The 24,152-nt window shown below is 47.7% G+C and overlaps 1 protein-coding gene across 1 annotated transcript in view; it reads right to left on the reverse strand.

Moving 5' to 3' along the window:
* ZNF804A (zinc finger protein 804A) overlaps nucleotides 1–23,496 on the reverse strand; it is a 230,456-nt gene extending 206,960 nt beyond the window's left edge. The window contains exon 1 of the mRNA XM_073646776.1: nucleotides 23,160–23,496. Within this exon, the coding sequence (XP_073502877.1) occupies nucleotides 23,160–23,264 (105 nt within the window). The 5' untranslated portion in view covers nucleotides 23,265–23,496. The remainder of the gene's footprint in view (nucleotides 1–23,159) is intronic.
* Between the last annotated feature and the right edge of the window lie 656 nt (nucleotides 23,497–24,152).

Genomic DNA, 24,152 nt, shown 5'->3' on the forward strand with positions numbered 1-24,152 from the left:
CTAAGCACAATAGCCAGCCCTCGGTCCCTCAGATGTGGACAAGTAAAAGACCATTTCCTCCTAGCCATGAGAAAGCTAAGAGGTTGAATTTCACCATCTGCAAGCTCTTGGCTACAGAAATGCTGCCTTTCCGCCTGGTGGACACAGAGGATTTTCGAGACCTTATGTCCGTCGCAGTGCCCCAGTACCAGATGCCCAGTCGGCACTACTTCTCAAAGAAAGGTGTGCCTGCGCTCCACCAGCATGTCGCACACAACATCACCGCTTCTTTGAGAAACTCTGTGTGTGACAGGGTGCATTTCACCACAGACACTTGGACGAGTAGGCATGGACAGGGGCGTTACATGTCGCTGACTGGGCACTGGGTAACTATGGTGACAGCAGGACAAGGGGCTGCTGTCCAAGTCTTGCCGTCCCCACGAGTTGTGCGTCAATCCTCTTTATGTCAAAGTTCCTCCACTGCTTCTGCCTCCTCAACCTCCTCTCGGTCTTCCACCTGCACCCAAAGCCTGTCTGGTCATGCCACAAGCTTTCTAACTGCGCAGAAGGGATCCTGCACACCTCCTTACAATGCTGGCAGTAGGGCTCAACGTCATCAGGCGGTTTTTACATTGAAATGTCTGGGAAATGTGAGTCACACAGCTGAGGAGTTGTGGTCAGCTCTGGAGAACCAATTTCATGAATGGTTGTCTCCACTGGACCTGAAACCAGGGAAGGCCGTGTGCGACAATGCTGCAAACCTGGGTGCGGCCCTTCGCCGGGGCAATGTCACACACGTGCCTTGTATGGCTCACGTGTTGAACCTGGTTGTCCAGCAATTTTTAGCCCACTATCCCAGACTAGATGGCCTTCTGCAGAGGGCACGGTCGCTGTGTGCTCACTTCCGCCGTTCGCATCCCGCAGCTCAGCGACTTACATCTCTACAGAAGTCGTTGGGCCTGCCACTTCACCGGCTAAAATGCGATGTGCCTACCCGGTGGAATTCAACTCTGCACATGTTGCAGCGACTGTGGCAGCACCGACAAGCCCTGGTGCAATACGTTCTGACGTATAGCCTGGGCCAACGAGATTCAGAGGTGGGGCAAATCACGCTGGAGGAGTGGTCTCAGATCACGGACCTATGCACCCTTCTGCACAGTTTTGAAATGGCGACGAAGATGTTTAGTGCTGACGATGCCATTATCAGCATGACTATTCCGGTGATTTACATGCTGGAGCACATGTTAAACAGAATTCGGAGTCAGGTGGTGGCACAAGAGGAGGTGGAGGAAGTAGAGGAGGAGGAGTTGTATGCGGAAGGGCTAACATCTGCAAGGTCCAGACGGTCGGCAGCACCAAGGCGGCAGGCATGTGAGGGTGGGGGAGATGGTTTTACCAGGGCGCATGGTAGCAGCCAAACTAGTGAGGAAGGTGCAGGAGCCCAGGAAGAAGTGGAGGACGAACTGATGGAAGACTCATCAGATGAGGGAGACCTTGATCACATTTCTGTTGTGCGAGGTTGGGGGGAGAGGACAGAGGAAGGAAGCATGATTGTTACCTCGCCACCAACACAACAGGGACTTGGTGCTCCTGGATGCGCAACACACATGAGTGCCTTCTTGCTGCACTACCTGCAACATGACCCTCGAATTGTGAGAATTAGAAATAATCCTGACTACTGGGTTGCCACACTGTTAGATCCCCGGTACAAAAGTAAATTTGCAGAAATTATTCCTGCCATAGAAAGGGATGCACGCATGCAGGAGTATCAGCAGAGACTGTTGCAGAATCTTACATGTGCTTTTCCACAAAATACCAGTGGTGCACGTAGTGAATCTCACAGTTCCAACTTGCCAACCGTGGTCTGTATGGAATTGTTCAATAAAGGGCCCAAAATTAAGATAACATAGATGGGAGAGGTCTCTATGAATAGGAATTCCTAAGTATTTGATACCCTGTGAGGGCCAGGCAAAGGGAAAGTTGGACTGGATGGAATCCTATATGGATTTAGGGAGGGAGACATCGAGGGCCTCAGACTTCGCTGCATTGATTTTAAAATTTTACCATGTAACAAAGTGATCTATTTCAGCCATAACAGCAGGGATGGATATATGTGATTGAGTGATATATACTAGGACATCATCAGCAAATAGAGAGCACTTGTACTCGGTGCCTCCCACCTCAATCCACCTAATATTGGGGTTATGGCGAATTGATGAGAGCAGGTGCTCCGTCACTAGGATGTATAAGAGAGGGGACAGAGGACATCCCTGCCTTGTCCCATTGGTGATTGTGAAAGGTGATGAAAATGTTCTGACGCACCCCCTGGGCCTTGGGACACCCGGAGCCGGACCCTTTTTGGTGGATGCTGGTGGTTGTAGTCTTCGTGGCGGCGATCCGGTTCCGTGGCTCAGGGCGGTCAAACCAGTGGCGGAACTATTTATGTGGTTTTGATGTTTAAATGTCCGACTACGCCACCCGTGGATTGCGGTCAGAGTGAACCGCCGCTACAGGGCAGACCGCTAAGGCTGGTGTTGTGGGTGCAGCAGAGCGTAGCATAACTCCCCACGGGAGGAGTATAGCCTCAGGGCAGTGTATGCGGAGGATGGGGGTGATGGTGCAGGGCAGCAGCAGTAACGACACGGAGTCAGTGATGCAGTTCAGGGCCTTTACTCACAGTTCTTATTATCCAGACCACGTCTGCAGGTAACGGCTGCCCACGTCGTACTGTGCTCACCAGGTGAGGGGCTCAGACAACTCCCAGATAACTTTGGAGCGCTTCACAGGACCCCCTTTGTGTGTCCTTTGTCTGGCCTTTCTTACCAACACTTCTGTCCGGCTGCCTCGGGCCTCCTCTTGGTAAACTTGGCGCCAGTTTCCCTGACCCTATGTGGTGCCTTCCTAGCGGGTGGAGCAAGGGGCTGCGCCACATAAAATGTCAGAGCCTCCGGTTTTTAGCTGAGGGTCGTTTCCTGCCTCCACTAGTTCGGGGACCGGTCTCCCCCTTTGGCCTGACCCCTCCACGCAGGTGGATTCGGGCGTGCGGTGGCGACTCGCCCGTCCGCACCCCTGGGATCCCTTCATTCCTCGTTCCTGGAGCCTTCTCCGCTCCTCTTCCTTCCTTCTCCCTCTTGCAGGCCTGGGCCTCTGTTACTAGGCCCGCCTCCGGAGCAGAGCTCATGCAGAGCCCCTGCTCCCTGCCACTTCTGCTCAGACTTCTCTGCACTGAACTAAGATGGTGCCCACCTTTTATACTCCCTTCTCAATGCACCCAGGAACTGCTTCCTCCCTGCTCCTGCACTGCAGGGTTCCCCTTCCTCAGTGTTCCCTCCCCCCACTCCAGCCAGGGACAGGGACTGTCGTGCCCATCTCAGGGGCATATTGGTCGCCCTGCCCCACGGCAATGTGGTGTAATGCATGCAGGTGTCGGGTCCTGATCCACACTCCATCCTTATCTGAGAGTGAGATATCACACCTCTGGGTGAGGTGCAATACGTCTGTAGCAACCGAGCCCTCGGTGCTACAGTTCCATTTATCTTCAGCCTAGGTGACGTATTGTGATACAGGGCCGTGATTTTGGCTATAAAAGGGTCCCCTAGACCCCTACCCCAAGCTTTTTAAGAGAATCATATATGGCGTGCCAGGAGACTCTATGGAATGCTTTCTCAGCATCCAACGAGAGTATCTACTTACAAATTTTTAACTGCATCTAGCCCAGGAAATACTTTGTGCCTAGTAGCAGTGTCTGCTAGTCAGCGGATTATCCCGGCTGTTAAGCAAGCTACACCACCTGTAGTTTGGACACTTAATTTTTTCAAAGGAAATGCTTCGGGACCACGGGATACTTAGTGAAGAGCATCAGGAGGCACCCCAAGGCATAGGGGCTGGGACTGGCACTAGGATGCCTTGCGGTGGACAGCCGAGCTCGATCCTTATAAAAGCTTTTTAACTGCAGCAGCTTTAGTGGACGCTACTGGAGCTGGAATTACGCGGCTGCTGGCATGAGACTTGCCCTCCAATAGATCCTTGTAAATGGATTTAAAGTGTATTCATTCAAATTAGAGGGACAATTTAAATTAAAAAGCTTAGAGCTGCCTCCACCACAGGGGGGCTCTCTCGACCCACCAGCGGACAGGCACCAGTATTGGGAGAGGGGGGCTGGCCGTCAGGGTTCACCGCGGCTCTGGCACAAACCCGGCGACACGGAGGTGGCACGGGCAGGAGCGGACTGGTCGTCTCGGCTTCTCACTTTTTGGATTTTAGAAGGGCATGACATGCCTATATCTGTGTCTCCCCCTCCTTTTACTCCTCCACCTCTTTTCTTTTCGCATGACTATATGTACTTGTCACTTTTCCATGTGTTAGTTGTGTCTTCTGAGCAGTTTGTCAGCTTTTGGACACCTTTGAAGGTGTTTTCTATGTGTTTCTATGTGTTTTTGTTTGCCTGCCATTGGTTTTAACGGTGTTCGAAGGTGTTCGACGAACAGTTCGACGAACAGTTCGGCGAACACACGGGTGTTCGACGAACCGAACCGAACTCGAACACTACGGGGGTGGCTCAACACTAATGTGCACACGCGTGTTATGCAGCATCAAAACCACAGCGGCCAGATGTTGCAGCATAGTGGATGGTATTTCTAGAAATCCCATGTCCACTATGCGTCTCTGTGCACCTGCGGAAACTGACATGTGGAGCGTCTTTCAGACCTGCAGCATGTCAATTTCTCTTGAAGGTCCGCATGCTGGCTTTCCCCATAGACCTAATCTCTATGAGGAAAGTCAGCAGGTGAAATAAAAAATGGTGCCGCTCATTTGCATAAAGAGCGTAAGTCACGCAACTATTCAGGAGCGTCAGGGCCGCAGGCTGGTACGCATCATGGGCACACACCCTAAGAAGGAAAAGTTGTGGAATTATTGAAATCACAAGGTGGATAGACGTGTTAATGATATAAAAGTGATGAAAAAATGGAAACAAAAGTTTCAAAACGTCTTGATTTATTCAGTATCAAGTATGAGCGCCACACGCCGAAACCCCCGCACTTACACACCTTGGTTGCTATGAGATTATTAATGGTTGTCTAAGGGATATTCTGTCACAATGTATGCACTTTCTCACACAAATCATCAAGATTTGCTACTGGCAGCTCCTTTTTCAATATTCACTCAATATAAGATTTGTGGGGGTCCGACACCTGACGCCACCACCTATCTCACATTGATACCCTATTCCCAGGATAAGTCATCAATTTGGTTTCGGACGAGCCTCTTACCCTTTATTATTGTGGTGGCAATGAAAATGAAGCTGAATATATGAATAATCAGAAAATATTTTGTTAGCAGAGAAACACAGAGTTTATATATATGTGCATGCCCAGATGTATATACATTTATCACGTGTGGTTCTGAATTGAGGTATTTCGATATTCCCTATAACATCATAGTAGCACTATACCATACCTCTGTACCATGGTGTTACAGCGAAGTGACATTGCAACCAAGCATGCACAAAGACCTTAACTCATCAAAGTGTTCAGGCGTAAAGAACTTTAAAAAGTGGCAAAACGTTTGCGCAATGCAAACTTGAACAAAAAAAATGCGACTTTTGGCATTTTCACATCATTTTCGGCCAGAAAAAGATACAGCCTTACCAACACCAGATCAGATTACTAATGCACTAGCAGAATTCAGCAGCCTCCATGATCAAGGCGGGGGCAGCACAGGTGCAAAATACTGATGCAAACGACCCACAATCCTACCAATTCATGGAGGGGGTGGCTGCGTAGTATTAAACAAGCATAAAAAAATTTAGTGTTAGGACTTGCAAGTGGGAGGACCCTTGACGTGGGTTGTGAGCTTGGGTATTTTGACCAAAATATTGACCAATACCTCATGTAATGTATTTACTTTTGTACATTATTTTTCATCTTTTTTGCACATTTTTATGCAGGATGCAGCCAGACCCTTTAGTGTTGATTGGGTGAATTGGGGCATCTGTCTTTGTGGGGTGCACTTATATAGTGCTGGATAGCCTGCTTGATCTAATAGTATGGGCTGCACTAATAGGCTATAAGCCAGACCCTATGCAAGCCTCATCTCTGTGCGTGCAAAAATGAGATGGGCAAAATTCATTAGACTAGCATGCAAAATGCTAGTCTTAATGAATCGGGGTCAAAGTATCACTTTTGTGGTCACTGCAGTGACTTAACTCTGATAAAAGAATTGACCATTGGCACCACATGACTGTATTAGTTCATGTACATAAAGTAACGAGCAGATAAAGCGCTGCACAAATATAAAACGCACATAAATAAAATGATCAAATCTACAATTTACTAAGTTTAGAAATTGTACTACAATTTGCGCAGCCAATCAAGATATGAAAATCAATTGCAAAGGGTTAAAACCCTATCGTCTAAACAAATAAAAAATTTCTATAGTAATTCAACAAAACAACTGAACGGCCACATTCCCTCTCCCTGCTTTATGAATAAATCAAATGGATAATTAACCACAATATCCCACTGACCAACTGCACAGCACTTTTGACAAACATTTGCCTGAAACTAATGCACCACAGCAAGTAATATTTCACAAGGCAAATAGCACCCGCTACTTCTAATGGTGACATTGTTTAGAGTTTAGTGTTAAATGAATGCGCAGAACACTTCAGTCCTCGGAGAGCAACCCCAAGACACAGCAAATACATTATTTAACAGCCATTGGGAGAACAAAGCCAAGAAAGAAAAAATAAAATGTTAACTCAAAAGGGATATTTCTATATAGCAGGTGTGTAACAGGTAATCACTGGGCCGCTAGCCAGATTTAGAATGGCACCTGTCTGACTCTTGTGACCCATTGTACCACTAGAATAAAGTAGCAGAGGCTCTAAGGAAACAGCCATTATCTATAAAATAAACCCCATGTGGTTTTCTGAAAGGACCAAGCAGAGCCGACAGGAGACTAAGTATTTCAGAGTAGTCTCAGCAGGGGCAGACTTACAAGATTTTCAACTGCACAGGGGCCCATGGTGGACCGGTGGTCCTGCTGTCTCATCAGAGAACACAGGGGCCCTCCTCTCCACATCTAACTGTGCTCAGTAGAAGCCTCTATTAGTTTAACTATTTGGTATTTCTACAAGCTGGTCTTACCCAAAATCTTTAGCATGGAAGGCAGAGACTTTAAAGGGGTTGTCCACTTCTCGGACAACCCTTTCTCTATACCTATGTTTCCCCCTTGTAAAATAATAACACCTATATTCACTTCCCGTGCCGACCCCCCCACTCCAGCGGAGTTGGCACTGGCTTTCCCGAGGATCAAGTGACATTAATATGTCATGTGATCCTAGCGGCCAATCAACGCTGGCTTCCTCTCCCCGCCTTGGAACAAATCACATCACATCCACAAATCACATCCAGAGGAAGTGAGAGCTGCACATACATACTTCGGATATATCTGATAAGTCTGAAGGCGGTGAGAGTGAAGACAGCGCAGCTTAGCCGCTAGGATCACATGACATAATAATGTCATGCGATTCTCGGGAGAGCCAGTGCCAATACCGCTGGCACGGAGCCAGCACCGGAGATGAGTGTCGGTGTTAGTTATAAGTTTACAAGGGAGAAACATAGGGATTGAAAAGGGGTTGTCTGAATAATAGACAACCCCTCTAACAGTGAGCAACAGACTGCACTGATATGTATAAGATAAATTTATTTAACTAATTGGTACTCTTCTTTATAGGAATATTGTACTGGTAATTTAAGGTACAAAGATGCATATTTATTTATTAGTACACCTACATATTTTTAGCAAAAAAGCAGAAAAGTAAAAGCCAGAATTTTTTTTTCTGTACAGATAGTAAAAAATAATCCTCCAAAAAATAACATACATTTTTTTAAATATTTGTCATAAACAGGTAAATAACATGGACATAAGTGGTATTCCAGCAAATGCAACAACCCATACAATATAGAAAAACTAATTATTTATGGTGATTGATATTTATTCTCCCCGTGCTTGCGTGGGTTTCCTCCTGGTTCTCCAGTATCCTCCTACACTCCAAAGAAATCCTGATAGGGAATTTAGATTGTGAGTCAAATGAGGACAGTGGTGCTATATAAGTGAGTAAAACTTGAGACTTCTGAATCCTGAGAGCATGCTGTGCATACACTGTCAGGATTCACTGGTGTTAAAGATAACCTGTCAAGTGAAAAAACTCTATTAACCTGCAGATACGGGATTAATCTGTTGGTTAATAGCGTTCTGATTCTGCCTGGTGCGAGCACTTAGACCCCCGCTGCCAGGAGGAAATTGACTTTTTTCCTCCCGACAGTGTTCGGGTTTCAGTAATGGGGATTGCACCAGTGCGGGTTCAGTCACAGCTCTGTGTATAGAGAGTGCAGCTGTAACCGCGCCGCCAGCACTGACTGACAGCCATATCAGCATTAGAGCCGGCTCTCAGTCAGTGCTGGGGGTGCAGTTACAGTCGCCGCTCTTTATACACAGAGCGGTGACTAAGGGAGTCTTTATCCAGAAATACAAGACCAGTCCTATTTCTTTATACATAGGGGCAAATTACTATATAGCCTCAAGGTGATCAGTCCCAAATCTCATTGTTGCACACTCTGCCTCTAAAGTCAGGTTAGAACTTGCTGAATGCAGTTTCTATGCTGTAAAGGAGCCTGGCAATGCTTTTCCTATTCACGGTATTATCTCAGATAATAAAAGCTTTCTAAACATTATTAACATAGGATGCCAACTTGTGTTTTAGCCTTAGTGGACCTTTAATGTAATTTACTGAAGTGCTTCTTATTGGCGAGTACTATGTGATACCTGAGCCAGATATGTAATTTGCTGACGCAGTAAAATAAAAGGGAGATGAGTGCTGAAAAACTGGGGTGATATATAGTATAAAAGGTTTATTTTATAAGCTGGGCACCATCAGTTTAGAATCAATTGAGACCTTAAGAGGGTTGTCCGGTCTTCTGATAAAAGTCTGAAGTCGTTTGTGACTGCAGACTTCTGAATCCTGAGAGCATGTGGTGCGTACACTGTCAGGATTCACTGGTGTTAAAGAGAACCTGTCAAGTGAAAAAAACTCTATTAACCTGCAGATAGGGATTAATCTGTTTGTTAATAGCGTTCTGATTCTGCCTGGCGCCGGTGTGGCACCCCAGGGGTCTGGTTACCACAGTAATAGCAATATTACGTCTGAGAGCAGGTGGGAGGTCTCCTGGTCAGGAACCCTAAGCATGCAACACTTCCTGCCCAGTCCTGGGAGGGGAAGAACTTCCCCTATATAAACTGGGGCTGAGGCGGGGTTAGAGGAGAAGAAGAGGAGTCCCAGACAGAGACACAGTCTGGTCTGGAGTGGAGCAGATACAGGGAGAGCAAGATCAGGAGCTCTGTGGGAGCAGTGATAAAAGGGGTCAGAGACTGGAAGCTGTAGAGCTCGTCCTGACTGAAGAGATCTCACCGGACACGGAGTCCGAGGCAGTGGGGACTGATCCATACCCAGCAGCAGAAACCGACCGGCAGGGGATTTCAGGTCCTCTGGCCAAGAAACCCGAAGGCACGGTCACACGCAAGGGACCAGCACCGCCGTTGTGGAGCGGAGGCTACCAGAAGGCCCTGAGTCACCGGCCATACGGGTGAGCACCACACGGTACACTCAAGGACGTGGGCTACTTTTACCCGCTTCTAGCAAGGTAGCCAGGGAGAGTACAATAAGTTGGGGAGGCCTACAACTCCGCCTGGCCGGGGGAGATCCTATCTGCTCACGGACTGACCAGGCCCCGATCGCTAGCCAGTACTCCCGGGAGGGTCTACCTTTGCCACCAGTAAAGACCCTGAACTACACCGTACCGTCTCTGAGTGGTTCCTGGTGCCTGCGTGCAATTCTGCTATCCCCATCATCCACGTTCGCTGCCCTGAGGCCATACCCCTCCCGTTGGGGGTTATACTATCCACGCTGCACAACTGTACCACCGACCTCAGCGGTCTGCCCTGCAGCGGCGGCTTCATAACCGCATTCAACGGGTGGCGTAGTCGAACAATATAACATCTTATTCTAAGTTCTGCCACTTGGTTTGACACCCTGGGCACGGACCGGGTCACCGCCACGAGGACTACTACCCCTATCAGATCCGGCTCCGGGTATTCCCCCTGCACAGCAGCAGCAGCACAGGCCCAGGGGGCGCGTCAACTTTGGCGTAGTCGGCAGGATCCCGTGCCCGCAACCACCGGGTACTGCGTGCCTGGAAAAAAAAGAGACTGTTAAACTTACCTGTGGTGAGGATTCCCGCCATCCGACGCCATCTTCTGCCTTCTTCCCGCCATCCGTGGAGTTTTCCCGCCATTGGACGCCATCTTGAGGACGCCGCGCGGGAAGAAGAGGGGCGTGGACTCCGAAAGCGCGCGAGAACTGAAGCTCCGCCTCACGTCCGGACGTTGCGTAAGGTCCTGGAAGGAGCCCAGCAGACGCCGACGTCACAGGAGCGCGACGGAAGGTCCTCAACCCTGACGATCCACTGCGGAGCCGCGGCCTACGGAAGAGGATCATCGCAAGGTAGGCCACGGTCCACTAGGGGGGAGGAGGATGCCGGATACAGAGGAGAGCTTCACTGCCACAGCCACCGCCAGCGCCACCGCTGCTGCGGTCATGCCTTTCACTATGCCCTATATCCCGGGGGCAGCCTGGCTACCCCAGTACTCAGGGGAGTCACATACCCTAAATGACTTCAGAGAAAGGCTGGATAGCCTCTTCCAGGTGTACCCCCTCACAGAGGAGCAAAAAGTGAGCATCCTGGTGGCTCAATTAAAAGGGGCAGCCCAAAGGGAGGTAAAGTCCTGGCCACTCGGGAGGAGGAGGACTGTCGCAGAGATACTAGCCCGGCTGAAGGACACCTTTGATACCCGTACCTCAGCCGAGATCAAGCTTAGATTCTACGGGTGCAAGCAGCGAGCACATGAGAATATAAGGGACTATGCACTAAACCTACAAGAGGCCCTGAGAGCCATTAAGCAGGCCGACCCTGACGGCGTGGGAAACGAAGACAAGCTGTTGACTGAACAATTTATAGAGGGTCTACATTGCAATGCCCACCGAACCCAGTTGCGGGCAATGGCCTTACAGGACCCTCATCTGGACTTTGCACAGTTCAAGGACAGAGCCATCCGGGTGCTCCGAGAACCGGCACCAGGTGGCGCTGTGACCCACAGACGCCCTACTACCACTTACCACCAGGAGACGGCGCCCTTGTCGGCAGGGCCTGTGGGAGCTGATGCGCAGGCTTTAAACAATGACCCGGCTACAGACCTGCACCATCAGGTCCAAGAGCTAACTAAAAGCGTTGCTGCGCTAACCCGAACTGTGCAGTCTTTACAGGTTTCTACTCCAGGGAAGATCCAGCTGGCATCTGGACCGGAGGACATCCCGTGGCGCCGACCAAGGAGGACCCCACCGGCCAGAGGAAAACCCAGCGACCGATACAACGAGGACGGACAACCCATCTGCCGCCGCTGCAATCAACCCGGACATATGGCAAGGTACTGTCCTTTAAACTGGCACAACCTGGGGTAGAGGGCCAACCCCTAGGAATAAGATCACCAGGCCCATCGAACTGGCGTGACAAATACGTGGGAGGACGTCCAGTCTTGCCTGTGGTACTGGATGGCATTCCTATGAGTGCCCTACTGGACACCGGGTCACAGGTCACCACCATCCCGTACGTGCTCTTCAAGCAGTACTGGAATGACTCGGATATAACCCGCTACCCTGACGACGACTTGAGTATCATCGCCAGCAATGGTCAGCCCGTGCCACAGATCGGATTTAAAGAGGTGACCATTAAAATCGGTAAAGTCGAACTGGCAGCACAGGGACTGATCATTGTGGACATTGACAAGCGCGAGAGTCACCCAAAGATAACTCTAGGAACTAATGTGATTGAAAATTGTCTTGCAGAGGTGATTCTCATTTTACAGCAGGTTGCCAAGAACGCCAGTTCCGGCCAGCAGCGAGTGCTCCAAAAAGAGATCCGGGCACTGATGCGACGGCAACAGGTGGAACTCTCCGGTGGTGAGATTGGTAGCGTGAGAATGTGTGACCCTTTCCCTATTGCCATGCCCCCGAAAAGTGAAATGATGATTTGGTGCCGGGCAGCTATTGGTCTGAGAGGTAGAGATTACCAGGCAATGGTGGAACCTGTCTACTCAGACAGTAGGCCCACCATTTTAACAGCACGGGGGGTGGTCGATGTACGCCATGGGAGGGTGCCCGTCCGCATCATAAATATCGGGGAGAGAAGTACACCTGCCCCGGTATGCCACGCTAGCCAAATTGTTCACCATAAACCAGAATTCTGTACAGGCCGTGGAACCCTTGCCTCCATCTCAACCAGAGGAAGGTAACGGCTGTAAGCAACAAATGGAGGACTGGTGTCAGCAACTACATTTGGGTACTGACTCCACTCCCTCACACCAGAAACAGGGAGTCTATCGGGTGGTTCAAGAGTACGAGAGAGTGTTTAGTAAACACCCGTTAGACTTCGGGCGAGTAAAGGGGGTAGAACACCACATCCCCACGGGAGACCATCCTCCCATAAAGGAGAGATACCGACCCGTACCCCCTGCACACTACCAACACGCCAAGGGGATGCTTAGAGACATGAAGGAGGCTGGGGTAATCAGGGATAGCTGTAGTCCCTGGGCAGCTCCACTAGTCTTGGTTAAAAAAAAAGACAACACCATGAGAATGTGTGTAGACTACCGGAAAATCAACCGTATCACACACAAAGATGCGTACCCCTTACCAAGGATAGAGGAGTCTTTGGCTGCTTTAAAATCTGCTAACTTCTTCTCCACTTTGGATCTCACTAGCGGGTACTGGCAGGTTCCTGTAGCAGAGGCGGACCGGGAGAAGACCGCATTCACCACCCCGATGGGACTTAGCGAGTTTACCTGCATGCCGTTCGGACTCTGCAACGCACCAGGAACCTTCCAACGATTGATGGAATGCTGTCTGGGACACCGGAACTTTGAGACGGTCCTGCTGTACCTGGACGATGTTATAGTTTATTCCAAAACCTACGAGGACCACCTGAAACACCTGGCGGAAGTGTTTGAAGCCCTGGCAAACTACGGTCTGAAGGTGAAACCGTCGAAGTGTCACCTGCTAAAACCAAAAGTGCAGTACCTGGGACACGTGGTGAGTGCTGACGGAGTGGCTCCCAACCCTGATAAGATCACCGCGATTAAGGAATGGCCAAGACCCTCTAGCGTAAGGGAAGTACGGCAGTTCCTCGGGTTGGTAGGCTACTACCGAAGATTCATTCCCGGTTTCACCAAAAAGGCAGCTCCTATGCAGGACCTCCTGATAGGCCAGTCCAGGAAGGCCAAGAACCAGAAGCCGCCCTTCAGATGGGAGAAGCTGGAAGAAGAGTCCTTCCGCCAGCTGAAGATGGCCCTCACGGGGGATGAAATCCTGGCATACCCTGATTACAGCCAGCCCTTTATCCTCTACACCGACGCAAGTAACATCGGGCTAGGAGCCGTACTGTCCCAGATCCAGCAGGGGAGAGAACGGGTAATTGCTTACGCCAGCCGAAAACTGCGACCCACCGAAAGAAACCCTGAGAATTACAGCTCATTCAAGCTAGAGTTCCTGGCAGTGGTGTGGGCAGTCACCGAACGCTTTAAGCACTACCTCGCCTCTTCCCGGTTCACCGTGTACACGGATAACAACCCGTTGACACACCTGGACACTGCAAGACTCGGTGCCCTGGAGCAGAGATGGATGGCCCGCCTGTCCAACTATGAATTCACGATCAAATACCGGGCAGGACGCTCCAATACCAACGCGGATGCCTTGTCCAGAATGCCAAACCTACCGGACGTAGGGGAAGATCCAGAGGACCTGGAAGAAGTTGAACTCCCCGCGTTCCACCGTCATGGGACTACCCAGTATTCCCACCGTGTAAGGGGTAAGCAATCCGCTACGTTCAACCCCTTACCTCATTACAACTGGGCGGAAACGCAAGACAGTGACCCCGCCGTCCGACTGGTGAAGGAGATGCTGACTCAGCCAGATGCTCGTCTTGACCCAGACGCTCCGGAGGAAACCAAGCAACTGTGGGCTGAGAAGAGTCGACTGTTCCTTTACAAGGGGAAGTTGTGCCATAGAATGGTTAACTCCCGGACGCATGAACTGATCTGGCAAGTAGTGGTGCCAAGAAGAGACGCGGCTATGGTACTGGAGGCATACCACGACGGAGCTGGGCACTTCGGATGGAAGAAGCTGGAGTTCCTGCTGCGCGGGCGGTTCCACTGGGTAGGCATGAGAGGAACCATCGAGAGGTGGTGCAGAGACTGTGGCCCATGCAACCTAAGAAGTAAGGACCGTGCCAGTCAGAAGACTCCCCTGCAGTCCATCGTCACCAGGCAGCCGTTGGAACTGGTAGCCTTGGATCATGTAAAACTGACCCCCAGCAGAAGTGGCTACGTCTATGCGTTAACCATCGTGGATCACTACTCCCGGTTCTTGGTTGTAGTCCCCGTCAAGGACTTAACGGCTCAAACAGCAGCTAGAGCCTTTCAGCAGCACTTCTGCCGTCCACACGGATACCCAGAGCAGGTGCTGACGGACCAGGGACCTGCCTTTGAAGCGGAAGTCTTCCAGGAGTTCTGCACTCTGTATGGCTGCCGGAAGATAAGAACAACACCCTATCATCCGCAAACCAATGGACTCTGCGAGAAGATGAACCAGGTGGTGATAGACCTTCTGAAAACGTTGCCCCTGGAAGAATGCAGTCTGTGGCCTGAGAAACTGCCTGATCTGGTGGACCTATACAACCACATCCCTGTAGGTTCTACCAACTGTACCCCGGCTTACCTAATGAGAGCAAGACCTGGTAAGCTGCCTGTTGATCTGGATATGGGAGTCCTGACACCCGAGGACACTTCACCAGAAGCAGACTGGGACACAGAGAGGCAGCAGCAGTACCGGAAAGTACAGGAGAGCGTTGAGCGAAGTCTCTGTCAAGCAAGAGAAAGACAGGAGAAGACTTACAACCAGTATGCTCCCGCTGTTCCCCTGGTACCTGGAGAGCAGGTCTTGAAAAGGAAGAGACGGCTCCACAAGTTGGACGACCAGTGGGAGAAGGACCCGTACACCGTACTGCCATCAAGCCATGAAAACCCAAAAATCTGCACAATCAGTAAGGATGGAGGAGAAACCACAGCCATTGTCTCCCGAGATCACCTGAAGAAGTGTCCCGAGCAGCTACGAAACCCTGAAGAAGATCAAGAAAACCCTCGACCCGCAGAGGAAAGGGAAGAAATGGTCAGTACTGTACTCGGAGACTTCCCTCGGTCTTGGACACAAGTAATTGGCGCTGTTGTGGTACCCGTCCTCACCTTCCTCCAGCCAGCATCCCAAGTGCCTACGGAAAAACAGGTAGAGCTGGAAGAGCAGCCGGTCCAGGAGGCAGAAGACCCCACACAAGCAGACCAGGAGAATCGACCCTCTGCTTATAGTGAGCCTGCCGTGCCCCTAGTGAGCCAAAGAACCCGTAGACAGCTGCCCAGCTTACCTTTGACAGCTCCTACACCCTGTAGCTTAGGACCAGTCAGTAAGCTCCGTAGGTCTACTAGGGCCACTAGAGGCCAGTTGCCAATACGTTGGAGGATCTAAAGTGTTCAGACTGTTTTATTGGTATTTACCTGTTTACTGTTGCTTGTAAATAATTATGTTTTTCCAGTTATTTTATAGGTGTCTTTTGTGGATTAACCGGAATTCTTTGTATATATGTTTGGAGCGTAACCCAGGAATGGACTAAGACTGCTAAAGACTCGGGGTAGGACAGACCCCCACCTGGTTACGGCTCCCTGTTCTTTGGTGAAATGGACACCCTTATTGCTTCAAAAACTGCACCCGGTTGCGGACACGCTGTGACCGCCCTAACGTGTTTTCCCTTATTGTATTGTTCCTGTTTATACCCTGTTATGTTTTCAAAAATATGTTTAGTCACGGAGTACTAAATTTTACTAGGGGGGAATGTGGCACCCCAGGGGTCTGGTTACCACAGTAATAGCAATATTACGTCTGAGAGCAGGTGGGAGGTCTCCTGGTCAGGAACCCTAAGCATGCAACACTTCCTGCCCAGTCCTGGGAGGGGAAGAACTTCCCCTATATAAACTGGGGCTGAGGCGGGGTTAGAGGAGAAGAAGAGGAGTCCCAGACAGAGACACAGTCTGGTCTGGAGTGGAGCAGATACAGGGAGAGCAAGATCAGGAGCTCTGTGGGAGCAGTGATAAAAGGGGTCAGAGACTGGAAGCTGTAGAGCTCGTCCTGACTGAAGAGATCTCACCGGACACGGAGTCCGAGGCAGTGGGGACTGATCCATACCCAGCAGCAGAAACCGACCGGCAGGGGATTTCAGGTCCTCTGGCCAAGAAACCCGAAGGCACGGTCACACGCAAGGGACCAGCACCGCCGTTGTGGAGCGGAGGCTACCAGAAGGCCCCGAGTCACCGGCCATACGGGTGAGCACCACACGGTACACTCAGGGACGTGGGCTACTTTTACCCGCTTCTAGCAAGGTAGCCAGGGAGAGTACAATAAGTTGGGGAGGCCTACAACTCCGCCTGGCCGGGGGAGATCCTATCTGCTCACGGACTGACCAGGCCCCGATCGCTAGCCAGTACTCCCGGGAGGGTCTACCTTTGCCACCAGTAAAGACCCTGAACTACACCGTACCGTCTCTGAGTGGTTCCTGGTGCCTGCGTGCAATTCTGCTATCCCCATCATCCACGTTCGCTGCCCTGAGGCCATACCCCTCCCGTTGGGGGTTATACTATCCACGCTGCACAACTGTACCACCGGCCTCAGCGGTCTGCCCTGCAGCGGCGGCTTCATAACCGCATTCAACGGGTGGCGTAGTCGAACAATATAACATCTTATTCTAAGTTCTGCCACTTGGTTTGACACCCTGGGCACGGACCGGGTCACCACCACGAGGACTACTACCCCTATCAGATCCGGCTCCGGGTATTCCCCCTGCACAGCAGCAGCAGCACAGGCCCAGGGGGCGCGTCACCGGCACTTAGGCCCCCGCTGCCAGGAGGAAATGGACTTTATTCCTCCTGGCTGAATTCGGGTTTCAGTTAAGGGGATTGCGCCGCTGCGGGTTCAGTCACAGCTCTGTGTATAGAGAGTAGAGCTGTAACTGCCCCTCCAGCATTGACTGACAGCAGGATCAGCATTAGAGCCGGCTCTCAGTCAGTGCTGGGGGCGCAGTTACAGCCGCCGCTCTTTATACACAGAGCAGTGGCTGAACCCACGCCAGTGCCACTTTCGTGACTGAAACCCGAACGCTACCAGGAAGAATAATGTTTATTTACTCCCAGCAGCAGGGGTCTAAATGCAGGCACCAGGCAGATACAGAACGCTAATAACCTGCAGATTGACCCTATATCTGCAGTTTAATAGCGTTTTTTCACATGACAGGTTCCAGTTGGTTGTCTGGTCCAAATCGATAAGTCTGCAGTCACTCTGTGTGACTGCAGACTTATGAATCCCCCAGTGCATGCACTGTGCACTGCGGGGATTCGCTGGTTTCCGGTTTCTGACCCGGGACCGGAGGGTATGTATGAGTTATACATACTCCCGGCCAGTGGGCGCGACCTCACTTTCATACACTTATATGGAGCAAAGCTGCACCCTATAGTCGGTCATGCCCAGTGCATGGCCGCATCAATAGATGGGGTGCGGCCTCGTTCTATACAAGTGTATGGAGCGAGGCCACGCCCACTAGATGGGCCCTGGCCAGGAGTATGTATAACTCATACATACCCGCTGGTCCCGGCTCAGACACCGGCGAATCCCTGCAGAACACAGTGCATGCACTGGGGGATTCATAAGTCTGCAGTCACACAGAGTGACTGCAGACTTATCAGTTTGGACCGGACAACCCCTTTAAAGTATACCATAGATTGGTGTTCGTCAATCTCTCTTTACAGAACTACAACTCCCAGTCAAAGGCTGTTGTTCTGGAAGTTTTAGTTCCACAACAGCAGAAAGTTCCTAGGTAAAAATTGAGGGCTGTAGTTTATCTAATTCTTTCCAACGTTTTTCAATACCATTAATACACAGGAGACGACTATTTCATAGCGTGAGTGAGTAGGAATGTGTTACGGGTCAATTATTTTTCAGTAATGAACACTTGTACAATCCGCAACACTTGGCTCTGGTTTCTGGGGATGCAGTGAAACAATAACTAAGATTTGATTCCCAAAATGCATGTGAAACATAGAAAAGTAACGGCGCGATGACCAAAAAGAGGAAAGAAAATGTAATTTTTTACTAATTCATCAGATTCAATTCCCTAAGATTCTTCTCTCACATACTGGGAAAATGTAATATGTCAAAGCCTAGAACAGGCATAAAGAGGGGTTTTACAAGGCAGTTATGGTGAAGTTGTGTCATGCAGTTTCATCTGGTTAATACTAGCAGTAGATGTTAAAAAGGAAAGGAAATCTTTATGCTTCTTTTTTAAAACTAGTAAGAAGTCATCCTTAGCACAGATTCAAAAGCCTAAATCTTAATGAGTGATGGTTTATTGCTTAAGTTGACATCACTTGCTGATCGATCAAAATCCAACAGCAAAGATTCCCAATAATCAGAAGAATGATGGGACAGAGAGCTGTTCTGCATTATCACTGCCCAGCTTTGCTTTCTTCTAGAAAAGGCCCACTCCGAAACGCGCGTCGGGGGACGTGCGCAACATGGCAGTTCCAGACTTGCACCCTTTGAGGTAAAATATGGATTGTTAATATCACATAATCTCCTTGATATATTCACTTATATGTGGTAATTTGGTAGATAACATGATAGTTATATGTGAGATTTGGTCAACGTATAGTCTGGATACTTGACACCATGTGCACTTTAGTTGGTTTTAACTATGTATCTGCTCAGTGCTCTCATCTCTATTACTCTGTATAATTATAATTAATAAAGTATTTATATTTGTTTAAATATGACCTTCTGTCGTTCATTTTGGCCTTATGGCCATCCCCCCCTCCCCTCCTTTGCCTAATTATAGAACGATTGGTCCATACATTAGTCCATATAGTGGCAAAGATATGAATATTTATATGGTACTTACTCACATGGTTTTGCTACTCTATTCTCTAAGTTATTGGTTAGGTGTGGTGCAGAGAGCCACAACTTAGTCCCATTCATGTGAGTTACAGAGCCCGGTTTGGGGAAGCGCTGCGCAGTGAACATTTCTAAAAGCCCCCAGCTGACAGATTCCCACCAATCATTAAGTGATGGCATAACCTATCATCGTTGATGAGGCGGACCCTTCAGTGATGTTATAGACGTTACCTGTTCTGTCCTATGTAAACTAAGTTTAAGGAGATCTGAAAACTGTTGAAGATAATGTGCTCCATCTTGAACAAACTAATTTTTAGAGTTGGACTATTGAAATATAAATCACAATCTTAAAATAAGTATTAAACTGACTAATATTAGGGTCCGTCTGGTTCCTTTATGGTGTTCATCTATCTATTTAAGGGCAGGTGCAGACGAGCGTGTATTCTATCATCCAAGAGAATCGGGACTATTATACAAATCACACTCTAATCATACTGTGATCAGAGTGTGAGCACAGTGTGATCCGATTCTCTCGGATGAGGAGAAGATGGAGAAAAAAATATTTATCTTCTCCAATATGTCAGACTTGGAAATCGGATGTCATCCAAGTGCAGTCCAATGTTTTCCATGGACTCATTAACTTGCATTGCCGAGTGCGATCCGAACATCAGATCAAACTTGGTCATGCAGCGATTTTTTTTATTGGACATTCTCTGTCCGAGCAAGAAATCGGACATGTGTACGGTCCCATAGAATAACATCGGTCCGATGTTTTGGTGGATTGCACTTGGGCAGCAAATACACTCGTCTGCACATGCCCTAATGGTAAGGATAGCAAGGCATGTTTAGACATCCTCCCATCAATCCTTATAGGATATGAGACGGAGCCTCAGACACAGATGTGAACACACCATTACAAAAGTGGAGCATATGACTGTTAGGACCGGATATACAACTGGTGCTCCTTTTTTTATAGCTGTATTATTACAGACATTAATTATGAACTATGAGACATTCTACAGAATGCATGACAATAATCACTTAAGTTGATGTGATTCTCTGTGCTTAATTGGGCTGGACGACAGGACATGGTAACTTTCTTGAAAGATTAGAACGTCTCTAGTACTAGAGGAAGGTATGGATTTTCTTCAACTACAAAATCATATTATTTATGAATCATCCATCAATGTAGAGTAGTCGTCTATATTGTCTATGTCTGTGCTTTTTATAGCACAAGTGAATGGACAATAGCATGACAATCATCTTAGAAAGTCCAGCACCTTGTGTAATTAAGCACTTGAAACATAAATGAGGATTATCCCCACAATTTCTAAAGCTAAGGTCATCAAGTATTTTTATCACAATGAAGAGTTTGTAGCAGTTTTTTCTTATATGTTCACATAGAGTTTTTTTACATGGATTTTTCTGACTGAAAAATCCAAGTGAAAAAAAAATGCTTAAAAAAAATCTTTTTAGCACGTTTTCTTGAGTGTTTTTTTGAGCAGCTTTTGTGCATGGGTAGTTTTCTTTGCTTCAATTGATTCAGAAGTAAAAGTGCAAGTTTTTAACTTGTTTTTGGGACAGCTTTTGTGTATGGGGCGTTTTCTGTACTCCAGTTGATTCAGAATTCAAATTTGGAGCATCTTTTCAAATATTTTTTCAATAAAAATGCCCTCAAGATTTGACATGTGTATTATAGACTTGTTTAACCATTGAAATGAATAGGAAGCTTCTTCAAAAGAGTATATGAAGAGTTTTTTCTTGTGGATTTTAGAGCAGAATTTGCTCCAAAAATTACGTAAAGCAATTAAATGTGAACATACTCTTATACGTCTTAAAGCTAATACAGCATTATCATGGAATGATACAAACAACAAAGGCAAACTGGCAACATCCAAATACTCCTCATCTAAGGGACTGTTCTCACACACCTTGCGACTGACGGGATCTCCGGGTGCTTCACCATGTAAGGGAATGTCTATGTAATTTCACAAAGGATGAAAGTTGGCACTCTGCGTCCCATAAAATGACTTTCTTGAAACAACATGAAGCATGGGTGCAGGAGGTTGTGGGCTACATTAAGTCCTACATGAAGTCCCTCCTGCACCCATGTTTCATCCTTTGTGAAATATCATGGAATGATTATCATTTTTTCCATTGTTGTATACTACTAACTATAGCTAGAACTCTATTTGATTCATGACTGAAGTGGTAGAGCCAGAACTATCACATGACCTTGAGGAGGAACAATCCAAAAGTAGGTATAGGAATGTTGCAACATTGATGGAAGACATCTTGAGCACTTCCGAGCTTAAAAAAATGCAACAAACAATGTTAAAAGCAAATTAACCTCTGTTGTGTATCAGTGTGTATCTTTATTCTTTACCCATACAGTAGACCTACTTTTGGACCACCCTGTAGAAGAAAAGTTGTGTGACTGTCGCAAGAATTCCAACATGCTGAATTCCACTTATGGCTCCCCCCTCCTTGGGGAAACTTTGAAGCTACTGTAGATGATGGTTGCAGTATTGTACTATTTTCCCTTGACTGTCATACTACCAAAAGTCTCTGCAAAACCCTAGGCTCACTTTGACTTTTAAGGTCAACTGTTGAAGGAGAAACTTCTTCTATTGAGATGTCATAACAAATGTCATCACTTCAAGCAGTTTCACCTGCATTCTGCCAATCTTCATGTTATACATTCACACAATTCATTTCATGTGGACGTAGGGACTAGTGATGAGCGAGTATGTTTTGTTAACCCTTTCGGCGAGCATGCTCGGTTGCTCGCCGAGTATTTTCAGCGTGCTCGGTGTTATATTTTGGTCACTCAGTGCTCATGATTTGCGACTGTTTGACAGCTTTAATACATGTAAGGAATGCCTAAGAAACAGGCATTCCTCACATGTATTAAAGCTGTTAAGTCGCAAATCATGAGCAAGGAGTGATTAAAACATAATACCCGAGCACGCTGAAGATACTTGGAAAACACCTGAGCATGCTCGTAAATCTCAAGTAACGAGCATGCTCGCTCATCACCAGTAGGGACATTTTAACAGAACTTTAAAATAAAACAAACCTGACATACGTTTCATAATGAAACTTGAATTTCACTTCATGACAACGTAAAGATGACCTGATGAGATATTGATGGAATATTAAGCATGTATTGTATATAAGCACTATGTGTACTGAATAGTTAAAATCCGCGAACTTCTCAAAACACTTAAAAAAGATAATTTGCTAGAATAGAGTAGATTGGTGTTTAAACCACAAATATCACATGAGTTGTGAAAAATTCAGTTGTAATGGATCTAATAGACTCCGATCTACTATTGCGTACATACATATAAGATGCCAGTGATTAGCATTGTGGCTTTAAAGCGCTGGGGTCCTGGGTTCAAATCCCACCAAGGACAACATCTGCAAGGAGTTTGTATGTTCTCCCCGTGTTTTTGTGGGTTTCTTCTGGGTTCTCCGGTTTCCTCCCACACTCCAAAGACATACTGATAGGGAATCTAAATTGTGAGCCTCAATGGGGACAGGGATAATGTCTGGAAAGCGATACAGAATATGATGGCACTATATAAGCAAAGCATAATAATAATAAGATAAATTCCATACGATATTGTATATCACTTAAAAAAGACACTGGTTCCACATTTCTGGATCAATTATACATCGTTCATTGCTTTATTAATTATAACCCCCCAGTGCTATTTGTTATTAGAATCTAGCTCATTTCATCAATACCTTACTTTTAACTATGTAAAGATGTTTGTTTAACTAAGTGTAAAATCCAAGTATCGACTGTAAAAAAAAGACGAAACCCCCCATAACATCTGTAACTTAAAACATTATGGCAAACAGTAAATACCCCTACTTAATAAAACCTAAAATACAAAATGTGCTGAATATTTGGCTTATTGGGAAATCAAATAAATCACTTGCTTACTGGGGAAACAATGAGAAGCTAAAAGGAACTAGACACAGACAACACAAGGACGAGAATCATGCTCCTCACCAGAGTTGTGCTGCTAGTGAGGGGTCTTCTGAAAACTCCTTTGACATTACGGAAGTGTCCGTTGCTCAGGTGCGAGGAGCTGATGACAATGTAGTAGCACTCCATCCCTCCATTACATGCGATACGACGTTCAGTGCGAGCTCGAGCTGCCGGCCAGCGGTGTCCTGACTAATAATGCACAGTGAGATGATCTGCTCTGGTGTCTACAGGGAGAGCGGAGGAAAGTGTGAGCTGCTGCCTGAGGATCTCTCCTATCTCTCTGCTGGGCTGCGAGCTCCAGTATTACTGCTGCCTGACAAGCACTGTTATTATTATACGGGAGGGCTATGTCGCTCCATTAAACTGAGCCAATAGTAGGGAGGCGCCTCAGCTAAAACACACAGAGCTGTCAGGAGAGAGCTTATGTCACACGCTGCTCTGATCTGCTGTATGGAAGGCCCAGGATATTGTCACTGCACTTAGTATATGTTCATCAGGATGCTCAATTCCAGTCTATGCATGGCGGGATCCCGTACAGAAGCCGTGTACCTGTAGCAGGAGCAGATTATTCAACTATAAAAGAATGTTTCAGACATTCATCAACTTTTTTTTTGTAGGGCAGCAAGGTGGCTCAGTGGTTAGCAGTGTAGCCTTGCAGCGCTGGGGTCCTGGGTTCAAATCCCATCAAGTACAACATCTGCAAGGATTTTTTATGTTCTCCTCGTGTTTGCGTGGGTTTCCTCCGGGTTCTCCGGTTTCCTCCCACACTACAAAGACATACAGATAGGGAATGTAGGTTGTGAGCCCCAATGGGGACAGTGCCGATAATGTCTGTGAATTGTAAAGCGCTGCGGAATATGTTGATGCTATATAAATAAAAAGATTATTATTTATTATTGCTTAATATGCAAAGACAAAACTGTTATCACTTGCGAGAATTGTACATGTAGATATACTGTATACTAGCTATTGAACCCGTTCTACGCCCGGGTGGCGAGCATTTTTATTGATATA

Source organism: Phyllobates terribilis, unplaced genomic scaffold, assembly GCF_046119375.1.
Source record: "Phyllobates terribilis strain yellow unplaced genomic scaffold, ASM4611937v1 Scaffold_9__5_contigs__length_417890890, whole genome shotgun sequence".
Taxonomy (NCBI): Eukaryota; Metazoa; Chordata; class Amphibia; order Anura; family Dendrobatidae; genus Phyllobates; species Phyllobates terribilis.